Source organism: Lepidothrix coronata, unplaced genomic scaffold (assembly GCF_001604755.1).
Source record: "Lepidothrix coronata isolate B3197 unplaced genomic scaffold, Lepidothrix_coronata-1.0 Scaffold310, whole genome shotgun sequence".
Classification (NCBI taxonomy): domain Eukaryota; kingdom Metazoa; phylum Chordata; class Aves; order Passeriformes; family Pipridae; genus Lepidothrix; species Lepidothrix coronata.
In genome coordinates, this window is record NW_016690490.1 from 168,227 (window position 1) to 183,103 (window position 14,877).

The 14,877-nt window shown below is 38.2% G+C and overlaps 1 protein-coding gene across 7 annotated transcripts in view; it reads left to right on the forward strand.

The window, feature by feature from the left end:
* Positions 1 to 8,070, forward strand: part of DEUP1 (deuterosome assembly protein 1) — a 42,229-nt gene extending 34,159 nt beyond the window's left edge. For 6 of the 7 annotated variants that reach the window (XM_017837776.1, XM_017837774.1, XM_017837775.1 and 3 more), the window contains 2 exons: positions 1,282 to 1,600; positions 7,736 to 8,070. In XM_017837776.1, the coding sequence (XP_017693265.1) occupies positions 1,282 to 1,600; positions 7,736 to 7,906 (490 nt within the window). In that variant the 3' untranslated portion in view covers positions 7,907 to 8,070. Of the gene's footprint in view, positions 1 to 1,281; positions 1,601 to 7,735 lie in introns of those variants that run through there. The other variant, XR_001878484.1, reaches the window with a different exon arrangement.
* The last annotated feature ends 6,807 nt before the right edge of the window (positions 8,071 to 14,877 follow it).

Genomic DNA, 14,877 nt, shown 5'->3' on the forward strand with positions numbered 1-14,877 from the left:
CAATGATAGAATCTGCTCAAACAGCTATCGTCTTTTAGTGGTTACCTCACAAGATTAAAATTTCATCATAAGCACAGGCCTCAGTACAATGGAAATTTTTACCTCAGTCAGAAATTTATAGTATCTGAAATAATTTTTTTTGCATGTTTTGATATATAATACAAGTAATTATGCCATTGATAATTAGTGCAATTCAGCAGACATTTGATCAAGCTAGACTCAAAATTCTTCTTTGATCAGTACTGTATCAGAATTGTTCAGTTAACTATCAGGAAAGAAAATATTTTGAATGGGAAGAAAATTTCTAAGTTGCTGTTATCTGTAATAATTTTTGCTTTACAGAACTGCAAATGAATACAAATGTTTACATCATATATATACATATGAATACATATATATACATCATATAATACATCAATTCTGATCATTCTAAGTGGGATACAAGAGTTACAGAACATCATAAAATACTTAAAAACTCTTTCTTAAGCTTGAAGATTTCACTTATAGCTACAAAAGCATGTTCTTGTACAATTTTTTAGAAAGTTTATTTTAAAAATCTATTTAATTTTTTTATATTAATCTCCAAAGTATTCTCATTAAATTAGTGGCAAAATTAGCATCATTGCAGTAAAAATGCAGGATCAAATATTCCTGTAGTATTTTTTATTTATTTATTCTAAATTCTAGCTAGTTGTTGAAGGTGACATTAGATCAAAATTTACTAATTATCCAACCACTGATAACAGTTTTTGTCTCTCATCTCACACTTTCATATTTCATTTCCTCTATTTGTTTGGCTAAATTCACTGTAGTTCCTATCATACTATAAGCTAGGACATGGCTGAGGAGTGCTTCCATAGTTTGTTCTACTGAAAAGCTAAAGAAATGATGACCTTTAGCAAAGGATGGGTAACAAACACTTAAGGAGTATTGGCATCTTCAATTCCTGAAGTGAGTTTGTATTTTAGCTCTTGTCCTGACACAGTTACACCAGCCAAGGCAAGGTTCCTCAATTTATGCTCCATTGAAAGGGTTTAAATTAGGGTGATTTAAGTCACAGCTGAAGCAGAGAGAGAATGCACACCCTGGCATTTATGGTAACTTAGGTTGAAAGCTGCTAAATTCCTGCAACTTGGTAATGCCCACAACTTCATGCATGAAGCAGTCTGAACAGCTAAATAACCAAAACTGTGTAAACAAAGAAAACAAAAACCTTTGGCTTTGCTGTGATAGCTTAATAGTTTTAACTGGTTTTCATGCTTTGATTTTTTTTTCTTTTAGATCATTCCAAAATAAAGATGCAGGGGAAATGGAATGTCAACAGACTGATATGCTTACTGCCAGTGGACACCACAGAAAACGTAGTCCTGCGTTATATGGCCAAGGCAATATCACTGGGTCAAAAAGTGACAGCATTTTATCTTCTCATCCACTTCACAGAGGTCATGAAAAGAAAATAGTTTATAAATCTCCATCACCACTAGTGGGGTATCCTTTGGGCTTTGGTGGGCCATATCCTAAAATGGGCAGAACAGGCAGTTTACTGAGCCCTGCTTACAGTGGAGAAGAAATGAAATTATCAGAAGAAATCAAATTATCAGTAAGTAACTACTTAACACATACATTCTCAAAAATCCATCTGTGGACCAAGTGCAGCCTTGGAGGAGCCAAAAATTAGATCACTCTTATTATTATTTATACAGTGCCAGCCCAGCAAAAAATGGAAATATCTTACCCTAACAGAAATGTAGTTTTTCTGGAGATTAAACATCCCCTACTGAGCCATACCTCTGTTCTAGTAAGGATGGTGATAATTACCTGCCATTATGTGACTGTGAGAAAGATTTCTAAATTTTAGCTTATTGGCTTCTATATTGGGGCACTTTGCATCATATTGACTCTGTAAGAGCACTCTGCTCTAAGTGTATTTCCATAATACCTGCAAAGTTACTGCTTTTAAGTGCTGTTAGACAAGTCAAGTTTCTACAGCATCTGACTGATGGATGAAATCAGAGGAATCACAGCAACTATTTTCTATATGCTAGCTATTCTATCTGAAAAGGAACAGAAATTATAACGGCTGTAATCCTTATTTTTCTTAAAATGAAAGAGAAATAGCACAGCATTCATTCTTTTAGTATTCATAGGCTGGAAATGGTCAATCTCCATGATAAGTGGCACAAATTACACTTTGCCTAGGACAACTTAAAAAAACTTTCTGTAATTCTTTGGCTTTAGATCTCTCTTTAAATTTGAGTTTTATCCTCTTCTTTAGTATCTGCTGTTCTTCCTTAGGCCTCCACTACAGGCCACTATTTTTTTGCACTTGAAAACTTAGCACTTGTTTTCCTGACCTCAAACCACGGAACTCTACCATCATTAAGTATTGGAACTAACAGGGTAAGGAATGAACTGTCAACATCCTTCTGCCCAGCTGTGATACATGGATCTTTGTAACCAGGAGATCCTCAGCTGCAGGGCTGTGGCTGAACTTGTAGAAGAGGGAAGACGTCAGCATTTACTAGGGGGAACTTACAGGCAATTTCCTTGCCACTTGTCACCTGAAAGTAGGAGCGAAGAGGCATCATGACACCAAGAGTCATCTTCAAGCAGTCTGTTGTTGTTGTATCCCAGTTCTGCTGTCCACTTTGGAAGCAAACACACATCCTTTTCTATCAGAGACATTGCTGCTGGAAGACTATTTCCACATTCTGGAATCTCACTGTTGATAGGAAGCATCATAATAATGGCCTGCCTAGGAAGCAGGGATTGCAGTGCAGCCCTTCACTGACTGTGGTCTCATCATCTGTGTCCCACTAGCCTGAGAACAGTGAAAACCACATAGTCCTGGGTGTTTGACCACACTTCCAGTTTTATATTCTTATTTTTCACAGGAATTTTAAGTAAATGGCTTTTGGTTTCTCATGCCTTGAGAGTTTTCCTCTTTAAAGTGCTAATCATGAAAAGAGTTGTTTGGACTTTTTCAGAAGAGACTGCTAAACACCAGTTCTTTTCTGTCAGAAGTTTCAGAGACATGAGACCCCTAAGCTTCTGTTTTCAGCTAGCCTGGGAAAAATGTCCATTCTGACACACTTTTGCAGTGAAACTATTTCCCAGCTGGCACTCAGGACAGGGTCAATGCTAAGACAATTGACTAGGTTATAGGGAAAATACTTTCCAGTTGGTGTGTGGGCAAAGTACATAACACAACTATTAAGCAAGGGATATTTCCCGTACAGAGACCAAGTCCAAATCAGTGGCATTGAAGCAAGTACAGGTTCAGACCACTGAAATAAAAGCATCATTCAGGCTGACACTGGATACCACAGCTTTAGTGCTGAAATCATTCAACAGTATGTTTTTCTAGAGTTCTGTGTTCAAATGGAAAGCCGTTGCATCAAGGAGAAAGAGGGAAAAAAAGATACAGTACGTTGCAAACCAGAGTTCTTTGACAGAGTTTTCCAGACTTGTGGGGAAAAGGACACAAGGACAGAACCCAAGTGAAATCTCCAGTATATTCAAAACTTCTGAAAATGTTATAAGGCACTATTTTTCTGAAGAATATTTGTAGGACAAATTGAAAACATCAGATTTCCAGGTGATGTCCTGATACATACCAAAATTAGTCTTGCGGTATTGAGGGAAGAGAAAAAACAGTCCCTTGGGCTTTAGACAAAGACTTACATCTCTCCTCCTGGTAGAGAGCCTTCAGACAAAGATTAGTAAATGTTCCACTGGAACCTCTGCCCTTTCTTAGAGAACATGTGTAGAGGTTACATGTGTAGAGTAATTACTTAGAGGTTACATGTGTAGAGTAATTCTTGCCGTAGAATAAACTAGGAAGCTCAGCTGGGAGTCACTGGAAATAACCCCAAAAATTCTGGTTTCAGGGCTTTCCAAATCTAGGGAAATACTTTTTCTCTGAACAGCACTTTGGGCTGTGCTCTCTTTCTGAAATGAACAGTTTCAGAAAATGATTGCCTCATCTTTTAGTCACAAATACCTTCTCATGTCTCTTTTCAGATGCTGGACAGATGTTTTTTCTTGCTTTCAAGGCTTGGAAATAAAAGAAAGACTTGAGCTGGAGCAATGAAAATTTAAATTAGGCATTAGGAAACTTTCTAGCATGATTATGAGAACTTGCTTAATAAATAGATTACAATGGAAAGTTGTGGAAATTCTACCACTGGACATTATTAGGAATTATTTTGACAGTTGTGATCTTACCGTGAGGCATGCTGTAGTCCATGCCTCTCACTCTTTGGTATTATTTTTACCTAGCTGATTAGGTACTTAGGCCCTCTAAAAGTCTTCCTATGTCACTCAGCAATTTCCTAACCATCTCAAATTTTATTTTCATATATGAGCAGAATCATGTTTAAGACAGGCATCTGTACCTGCTGCTTAAGATGTATCGCAGTGTAGGGTTAGAGGAAATTACTCCCAAAAGCCTCAACATTTAGTCATACTGAGACTAAAATTAGCCAGACCAATTTCTACTTCCAGTATTATAAAATCTTTCCTGGAAAGTAGGAGCATCGAAGCATAAGAAGACTATAACACTGGGGCTTGACCATTCATGATTTGAACACTAAATGCTAAAATATCCCAAGTGTTAAAACTTTCTTGCTGCCCTGCTGAAGGTGCATCCAAGAATGCTGAGACAACTCATGGGGCAAATGAGAGATTAACTCTAGGCAAATTAATTAGGCAGTCTTTGAGAGAGAACGTCCTTTCCTGAAGGGCTTCTCCCTAGCAATTCAGAGTTAATGCATAACCACTTTGGGTAGTTCTTATTTAAAGAGAAGACATATTTCCTATGTAGAAATATGCATCTCTATCAGGTGCACTTCTTCATTTCCAGAAAATAATGAGGCAAAAAGGTGGTTCTCATTACTGGTATACACCAAAGAAATATGAGATCAGCTGCAGCATGGAAATGAAAAAGTAGAGTCCTTGTTGCCTAATTACCCAAACAAGTTAGATGGAAAGCTTACAATGAACCCATTTCTATCCAGATCCTGTTAGGAAACCAAAAAACATAAAAGAAGCGATATCTGAGGAAAAGAAATTCAAAACTAGGGACCATGAATCTCATCTGAGACATGGATTAAAGCAGCTTCTTTATGGTTTTTCTTCCTCAGATGCCAAAAGTAAAGACAATAAAGAATGTAATGAAAGAACAGACCAGAGGCTTGGAAAGCAAAGCGTAGCTGCTAACAAGGAATGTTGCCTTTTAGACCTGTTTAGATAAAACCTTCTCTCAAAGTGCATGAAAAACAGTGCATTAGGGACCCATCTAAAATCATAGTGTGTGATGTCTGACCCTCAGTGGGGAGCCATGACCTGCTTATTCTAAGTGATAAACATTCTTTTCTCAACTGTGAGGGAATTCAGAAATGTCTCATTTGGAGTTTACAGTGTATTTCAAGAAGAAACACATCAAAGTAAATACCAGTTGAAGCAAAGGAAGCAGTTTAGGAAGGTAGCTTGATCATGAGGCCAACCTGTTTCAAATGACAAGTCAGTAACTGCAAGCATTGTTATAACGAATCTCTAAGGATCTCTTGTAACTTGATGCAGTGTTTCCAAAGATTAGCACCTGTGTAAATCTGCTGTCCATATGGAAAAGTCCGACATGACTTTTTTCTCTAGGTGATGACACCTATTAAATTTATATTTCAAATTGAGATTTTCCCAGTTTCTCATGCTTCTCACTGCAAGTATTTGCTCAGTATTGAATCAGTGATTTCAGAGCTGGTATTCAGTAAGCAAAACACATGGTGATTCTTTAAGTAAAGCCTCCAAATCTAATTAATGTCTTCTTCATAATACAAAAGCCTTCTTCAAATAATTTAAAATAGTACTGCCAACTCTATCAGTAAAGTCCTAACGTCAAAAGGAGATGTATTTGTGATCCTCATGAAGGAATACATCTGCATATGGCCATGGCATTCAGAATCTCAGATAAAACTCTTCATGTGAAAACACTGATAATTTATGGGTGGGAAATCATGCATGGGTTTATAAAGAAAACCAGAAGACAGGTGATTTCCCTCCAGTTTCTTAAACTTTAGAAGACTGACATTCTTTCTTATTCCTGCTAGTGCATGGATTGATAGAGGACTGTTGTGGCACACAGTGATCCAATACCTTTGAGTTTCTTACTCGTACATGGCAAATTTTTCTCCCCCATCCTTGTAAAACACTAATTTGGAGGGACTGAGAAAAGGAAGATTCTGCTTTATCTGTGAATTTCATTTTAGGAGCCCTATACATCAGGAAGCCTGTCTCATTCTAGAAGGATGGTATTAAATTCAGAATTCATTTCCAGCTATCGCTTACTTGCTGTACTTCAAAAAGAAAAGGGGTTTCCTATAGGAAATCTCTAAATTTCATCTCAAAGTCTCCTGCAAATAGTTTGAATAGAATGGTGCTTTAAAGCATTTCTCTACCTAGCATTTTTTGGACCTACAAGCTGCTAAAGGGTAGTTTCCAACGAAATTGAAAACAAAACCCAAATCTGTCTCTAGTTGCTGTGGAAATACGGAATATCCCACTTTGATACAATGGAGTCTACAGTAAAAGCTTACAGGTGTAATAAAATTGGCCTTTAGCACAGAACATTTGAATAGTTGAATTCTTATTTGATGTGCTGAGATATTAACTCTCCTTTCTAAATTCTAGAAAAAGCAAAACCCAAAATTCCAGACTAATAACTCAATCAGTAACTAGAACTATTAAGATATGGTTTAATTAAAATTAAAAATGCCAATTATTTTTCTCAATATATGACCATATAAAGATAGAAAATAATCTTTCTTTTAATATTACAGCTACTATACTAAGTTTTCTTCTTAGTCAAATATTAAAAATTCATGTCATAAAATTGCATTTATCTATACAAATAAGCACTGAATGAATTTAAACAAGCATAGTATCTTTAGGCAAAGAAAAACTATTTCATTTTTTTTTTTGATAAAGACATTCTGATGAATGCATCTTAAGTATTAGCAAAAGAATTAACAAAAATTGCTGCTTAAAAATTTAGAACTTGTTCCAGCAGAGACTCACTCAATGTCCTTTGCTTCATACAACTCCGAATCCCATGACAACAATTTTAAGGCTGATTTTTGGTATTGTTTATGTCTAAGGCTACTGAATGCTCATTAAATGGAAAGGAGATTTTTCAGCTGAATTACTTGCAGCGAATAAAATTTAGTACATTCTCCAGAATGTCAGAGCTTGGAGTTAATAGTACTGAAATGAGCATAGGTTTTCTTTCTTTCCTCAGAAAGCATCACATCACAGAAGCAGAGCTAAAATTCCAGGAGGCAAGCAGCAGTATCCAACACTAATTATATTTTGTAATTCCAAAAAATGTTATTGTCCTCTGCATTGGTCTACATTATACAAATAACTAACATGACCTGTAGCTGATCCAAAGAATTTAGAGGTTCTGCAGCAGCACAATTCTGTCTAATGGGATATTTAAATTTTTAATCCTAAATCTACATTCTAATGTTGTGAATATCAGAGATAATCAAACATCACGTTTACTTGATGTCATTTAGGTACATGGATGCCTTTAAAAATTTCTTGGTGAGGTATAAAGCGTTATAGCGTTACTAGCTGCTATAGGTCAAGATGTTTTTCACATCTAGAATTTGATAATGAAAACATGTTGTAGTACTTGCTGGCTTTTAATAACCATGATTTTCTATTCCTTGCTCAGTCTCCCCATGAGATGTCCTTCCTTGCAACAACAGAAAAGTTCCTTCAAGAGGAAGATAAACATGCAAGAGAGTTTGAAGAACGTTTAAATTTGCACCTTGAAGAGCTGCAAAGATATTCTGAAAATATTCTAAAAAAACATTCCAGGATACAGCAAAGCAGACATACTTAAGCCAGTCACACAGTTAAGAAAAGAAAACCAAGTAATGACCCATGAGTTTCTTAAAACTAAAATCTGCAACTAGTTGCTTAATGCATTTAGGCACATTGCCAATACCATTTATTTTTAGTACCATGTTTTCAATAAGATCATCGTTATCCTATGGATTTAAATACGTTGTAACCTGACTATATTACAAAATAAACTCTAAACATATTCTAAAATATACAGGCTGGTTTTGCGCAGTCAAATTGTGTGCAGCTCTGTAAAATAAGTAAGATATTAAAATTCTGTAGTGTACAGAGGGCTAATAAGTGGAATTATTCCCTTGAAATTGGAATCAGCCAAGAGAAATTCTCTAGATTGTAGAGAAGACTAATAAGGGCCTTTAGCCATGTTATAGCTCCTGGCATAAAGAGCTTATCTATGCTCTGGTTATTCTTGGCTGTGGAAGTAGCCCTTGGGACTCTGGAAATGAGAAGTTCGACCTCTTTCTTTCTTACACTCTAAGCCATGTCAGTCCATGAGGGGAACATAAATAGACAAAGTATATATTTTAAAGACACCCATATTGCCCCTTTTACCAGACCTATAGACTTCACCCGGGGCAGAGCCTGATCTTTACATTAACATTTTATAATTTTTAAATCCTCTATTCAAAAGCATCTCTTTGGGTATTGATGTTTTGGCTCCTTGTTTAACTACATTGGAATGGGACAAAAAACTTTAACTTCAGACAACTTGTGATCTGTCTTAGGTAAGGGTTTAAATTCTTTACATTTTTCTACAACATAGGAAGAGTTATATAACCGAGCAGAGCTAATTCAACTCCATGTGCTGAAAAAATGCAAAATGTTGAGATTCCTTTTATTTGCAATTCATACTGAATTCTATTGCTGTGCAAGCGAAACAGAAATTACAGACACTGTTGATGAACCACCAATTTTAGTGAATGAGATACTGAAGAACTGCTTTCTAGCATATACTGTTGCCAACTTCCTGGGAAAATCTGGATAAAAATAATACCAGGCTGTCAAACTGCTCCAGTTTGTGAGTAAAAGAAGCCTCATTAATATTCAAGACCATGGCTAAAATGTAAATTCTTTTTCGATGCGATATTTCCATTAAGACAAAATACACTACATCGCACTTACACAAAATACCAAGATTTTAAATACCAGTTTGGCTCAGCTTGCAGTAAAATGAGTAATGAAGATGAGGACATCAAAGAACCTTTTACAGGAAATTTCAGGAAAATTACTAGACTCAGCTGGAGGAACAAGGACTGAATAAAAAGATGACGGAAGGACATCTGAACAAACTAAATATGTATGCATCCTCAACTTAAGGGGAGATGCATCTGGGAGTTGTAAAAGAACTAGTGAAGAAATTCAGGAACCTCTGAAAACAAAGCTCAATTTTAAGCCAGGCAAGATCTGTAGAAGCGAAAAGACAGTAAAATATTGTCTTTCAGAAGTGCAAGAGAAATAAATTAACCAGTTAGGCATTTAAACACACAAGATAACAGTATGCTCCATGTCTTCGAAGAACTGTATGTGTCTGAGTCCAGTCCAGGCATGAGGATACGTCTCAAGGTCTGTGTGATGATACAGAGTGAGTGAATGAAATTATCAAAAAATGAATAAGATTTTTTTTTTCTAAAGCTTTTTAAGATCTGGCCAAGCTACTAATTTTGGCCAATGAAACAATAAGAGTTAATTTCAGCCTGGTTTTTGTGCAACGCCATATAATAAAGTCCCTGTAAAAAGCACTGAAAACTGCAAAGTACCTGTAGCTTAACAGCCTACTTGTTATTGTTATTGCCTGCTCAGAGTATATTATGCCACAAATGTGCTTAGACAGTATGGATCAAAGTGCCATTTTTTTAACACCTACCTACCAGAAAGGTCACCCTTCTCTTCCCCAGCCAAACAGCATAAGTTGCTCATCTGACAATCCCCAATTTAAATGAGCCCTTTGCTGCCACAGTATGGTTGGAGCCACACCACTGGTTTGAATACCTTATTGTATTAAAAGGTAGAAGGTTGACTGAGCTGATGAGAGGTTTCTGAAAGAAGAGATATGTTCCTGATATTATCATGGCAAAAAAACTTTTTAAAGAATGATGGACAGCAAAAATAATAAAGACTGAGAAATTACACACCTTATAAACAGGGGTTGGGCATGTATGTATATTGTCATAAAAAGGAATAATCAGAAGGGTCCAAGGCTATAAATCCCTGAAAGCACCAATAAAAATTAAAAAAAAAAAAGAATTATTAATCATTAAGTTCATTTGACAGGACAAGGCACAATGTTCAGGAGCTATGGATTGCCCAAAACATATAGACAATTTCTATTCTACTTTGTGAATAGCCAGGCAATGGAAAATTTTTGTAAGCTCTGCTGGACTTTGATGATTTTTCAAAGCTTTACTGAAAAGCATTTTTTTGGCTCCCAGTTGAAAGACTTGTTTTAAATACAAAGAACAATGGTTCAGGCTGCCACCAGCTTTTGCTGAAGGAAAAACCGAGGTCATGTGCACGCAATCGCCAACATGTTTCATCAAGATGTAATTTTGAAATAGTCGGTGGCATAAGAGCTGCCAGAGCATTGCTGTCCAATTCACTCCCCAAAACTTACTCTGAGAGGCCTGAAATGACAGTAACTGAACAGAATCATTTAAAAGGGCCTCACATGAAAGTTGGGTATTTAATGCATTTTCTTCCATGTCTTACTCCCTTATCTATGGGAAATTTAGGAGTGTAAGAATGGGAGTGTGTCAGATGGTGCGTACTCTGAGCCACGCAGAGAGGAATGCAAACTGCAGCAGCAAAACACAAATGCCAAATGAACACAAAAATGAATGAGCACAGGCACAGCTTTCTTGCTTTTCCAATGGGTAGACTTAAACAATGACTTTAGCTTACCCAGTCAAAAGGCTAATAAATCTCTGCTGTGATCAGAGATGCTACAGAAAGTGCCTGACCCCCCCAGTCTCACTGTTCTGGTTTTATTGTACTGGAATGGCTTATAATTCCTGATTTAACGGTGGTACAACAGTGCCTAGAATCAAGCCCACCAGCAATTAATAATTCAAAGCTAGACTACCACCAGCAGTGAGAATGAGATGGAAGCCATCAACAAAGACTGCCTAATGAGGTGAGCCTCAGGTGACTTTACAGCTGTGGTGTATCATGCCAGTCATCAAAGCTTGGATTACACAGCCAGCTCAGGTATGCACTGAACTCCATTCAGTCCTGCTGCTTTCTGCTCCTGGGTCTCCCAGAGACTCAACAGCTAGGAGAAGGCAGAGGGCACTGGCAGAAGGTCCTTAGCCTGTATCATGGGCTTACATTCTTGTCTGGCTTTACAACCTGAGAGCCAATTATAGCATTCATAAGCACATTCCATTCAGAATAGCTATGCACTAAATTGTACACTAACTCCCTTGTGCTAGGGAAGTGTTTTGGTTTTTTTTCTCAGGCACAGCAGTCTGCTGAGACAATGCTAGCCTAAGGATTGTTCAAAGCAGAGTTCGTTGGAATTGGCCAAACCAATGTGGGAACTGTGTGTTGTTTTTTCCTCACTGTAGGGATCAGATCTCAAAGTTCACTGTGTTGGAGTTTCTATTTAATCACACGAATATCCTCAAATCCATAAATAGGCTGCAATTTAATGTAGTGCATATAAATTTCTGCTAGTGGGTTGAGCAGTGCCCCTAGACACTGATATGCTGCACTGTGGTGTCTCTTCCTAAATCAACAGACTGATCAGTTTGTTCTTCTAATCTACTCTTAACCAAACTACCAGGGACCTTGAAACAGATTTATCAAGAAAAAATGCCCAGTTACTTTATGAGAACATGTTTGCATGCAAAGAACAGTCCTGAACCATTCTGTCACCAAATTTCCTGCAACAGATGAAGAATTTACTTGATATTAACCCTTGTAAAATTACACATGGAGCAAGAAATCCTACTGAAGTCCTGGTCCTCAGCATCCCCTGTAAGCACCATAGCAAAACTTTTTTTGGTAGAAGCTTCACCAAATAAAGGTATTGTGCAGAAGACAACATCAACTAAGAGCTCCATCTGTAGTGATTATGAAGATGCTCAGCTGGGGCATGGATGGCAGGGCTTTGCTTTGCTGGTGCCTGGCATGTGAACTGGAACCACCTGCTCTGGTAAGAAAGTTCTCCTGGTAAGAATCATAGAATATCCTGATTTGGAAGGGACCCTTAGGATTCATCAAAGTCCAACTCCTGGCCCTGTGCAGTACACTCCAAGAATCACACCATATGCCTGAAAGTATCATCCAAATGGTTCTTGAACTCTGTCAGGCTGTGACCACTGCCCTAGGGAGTCTGTTCCAGTGCCCAACCACCTTCTGGGTGAAGAACCTTTTCCTAATATCCAACCTAAATCTCCCCTGACACAACTTCAGGCCATTCCCTTGGGTCCTGTCACAGGTCACCACAGAGAAGAGATCAGTGCCTGCCCCTCCTCTTCCCCTCACGAGGAATTTGTAACTGCAATGAGGTCTCCCCTCAGTCTCCTCCAGGCTGAGCAGACCAAGTGATCTCAGCCACTCCTCACATGGCTTTTCCTCAAGGCCCTTCACCAACTTTGTTGCCCTCCTTTGGATGCTAATAGCTTAATATCTTTCCTATATTGTGATGCCCCAAACTGCACACAATATTCAAGTCGAGGCCACACCAGTGCAGAGCAGAGTGGGACAATCCCCTCCCTCAACGAGCTGGCGATGCTTTGCCTTATGCCCCCCAGGACACGGTTGGCCCTCCTGGCTGCCAGAGCACTGCTGACTCATATCCAACTTGCCACTGATCAGGACCCCCAGGTCCCTCTCTGCAGCACTGCTCTCCAGCCTCTCATTCCCCAGTCTATACACGCATCCAGGGTTGCCCTGTCCCATGTGGAGAATCCAGCACATACGTGCCCTTGTTAAACTTCTTAAGATTGGTGATTGCTCATCTCTCTATTTGTCGAGGTCTCCCTGTAGGGCCTCTCTGCCCTCAAAGGAGTCATCAGCTCCTCCCAACTTAGTGTCATAGTCTCTGTAGTGCAGGTCCAAATCAGAGGCAAAGTGCAGGCTCTAGTTCACCTCTTCCAGAGCTACAGGAGTGTTCAAACCTGAACATAAACAGTCTGGAAAAAGAACAGTTCATCTTCTCTGATGTATGTATTTAAACTGAACATCAGGACGTGAATAAGTAAATCTCTCTGAGCTCTTAAAGTACGTGTAGTTCTTCCTTCTGACCACAAGCAGTGCCACTGGCTTCTCTCACTTGGCTTTGGTGAGCTGGGTCCATGTGTAATGCAGATGGGCACGGCTTTAGCCATTGCAAGAATGCTTGACACAATTGCTTTGTTTTCTTAGCACTTTGCAGACATTTATAAAATTCCATTCAAACTTTGATGTTTAAGTATTTGACTAGATTTGATTTATGCTTTGGAAAATTGGGTTTAAAAAACTGCTTCTATAATTTGATTTATCAGAATGCAATGGCAGGTTTTTAATGACTTCACCTGATAATGAGCACTCTTGGAAACCATATCATAAGACACTGCTGAAGAAGTATCTCAGCATGAGTTTTCTGGTAAAATGCTTGTAATAAATCATTCAGTTTTGCCCACAAGCTACTGTATGCTGGGAAAAGGTTTGAAATCCTATTTCTAAAACATTTTTGAAGGCAACTGACAGTTGGAGTAATACATACAGTTAAAAAACCAGAGACACAGTTACACCTTCAGTTGAGAAGCTCACACAAGTTGACATTTGAGCAACTGCCATTAATTTACTTCCCCATTATTACCCAGTGATTTTTGACAGTTTCTGTCTGCAGAGGCTTCATACCTTTTTTACAAATGCACATTCTCATATTCAATACTAGTAAAAAGGAATTTGGTAGAAAATGTTAGAATCCAAGTTCACTGTTTACTAGAGAAAAAAATATTTTTTTTAAGAGTCGAACTGTGAAATCAATTCCAGTTTCTGCATAAGGAATCATTCAGAATGTCCTCTCAATTAGCACTCAGTATAACTGCACATCTCAGAGAATTGAAATACACAATGTCTCTTATTAGCAACAAGCTATAGGTTCATATTAATGGACATTTGGCTCTGAAAAGATTATTATTGTGACCCGAAGAATTTTCAGACTACGAGAGACAGAGGGAATAAGAAAAAGCAGCAGAAATTAAACATCTCCTTAGAGAAGTAATAATAAATGTTATCTAACCCAACTGACCTTTTACCTATTTAGTTGTTATCAACCAGTACATCAGCTCATTGCTCTCATGTGTCACAGACTCAACTCTTGCAGAAAATGAAAAGGGGGAAAAATCACATAAGGACTCTGAACAACTTCAGGGAAAGCTCTCCAAATTATAAAATCATTGCTTGGGCTCATAAAAAAGCCCTGCAGGTGGAAGGGACTGAAATAAGCCTACTACTCAGAGATGGGAATGTCACAGGGACTTTGTCAGAGCCATCAGAAAGTATCACAGAACAAGCAGGGACAGGAAAATCTTGGTTAAGGATCTACAAAAGAGGAGGATGAGGAGGAACCTATGGAAGTGATTAGCAGAAACTCTGCTTCCATTCTAGAGCCCAAGACACCAAGTACCCCAGGACACACACATGTAAAATACACACGCTTTTGTTTGCGTCCTCAGGCACAAATTTTATTCAAGCTGAACAGCTCCACTGAAAAAGGTGCAATCTACCAGAGCTCCATCTCAGCCATCCCTGACTGAGGATAAAATAAAAATAGGACAAGGATTTGGTGCCTGGGAGAACAGAAACAGCTGGGAGATGACACAGACTAAGCAATTACTTTTACAGATGCATCGCTCTCCCGTTGAAGGAAGCAGTTCTCAGTGCAAAGCACAGATAATTTCAGTGTCAGTAACGGCTCACTGAGCACACGGGTTCCACAGCAGACTTCCCGCTGGTCACTCG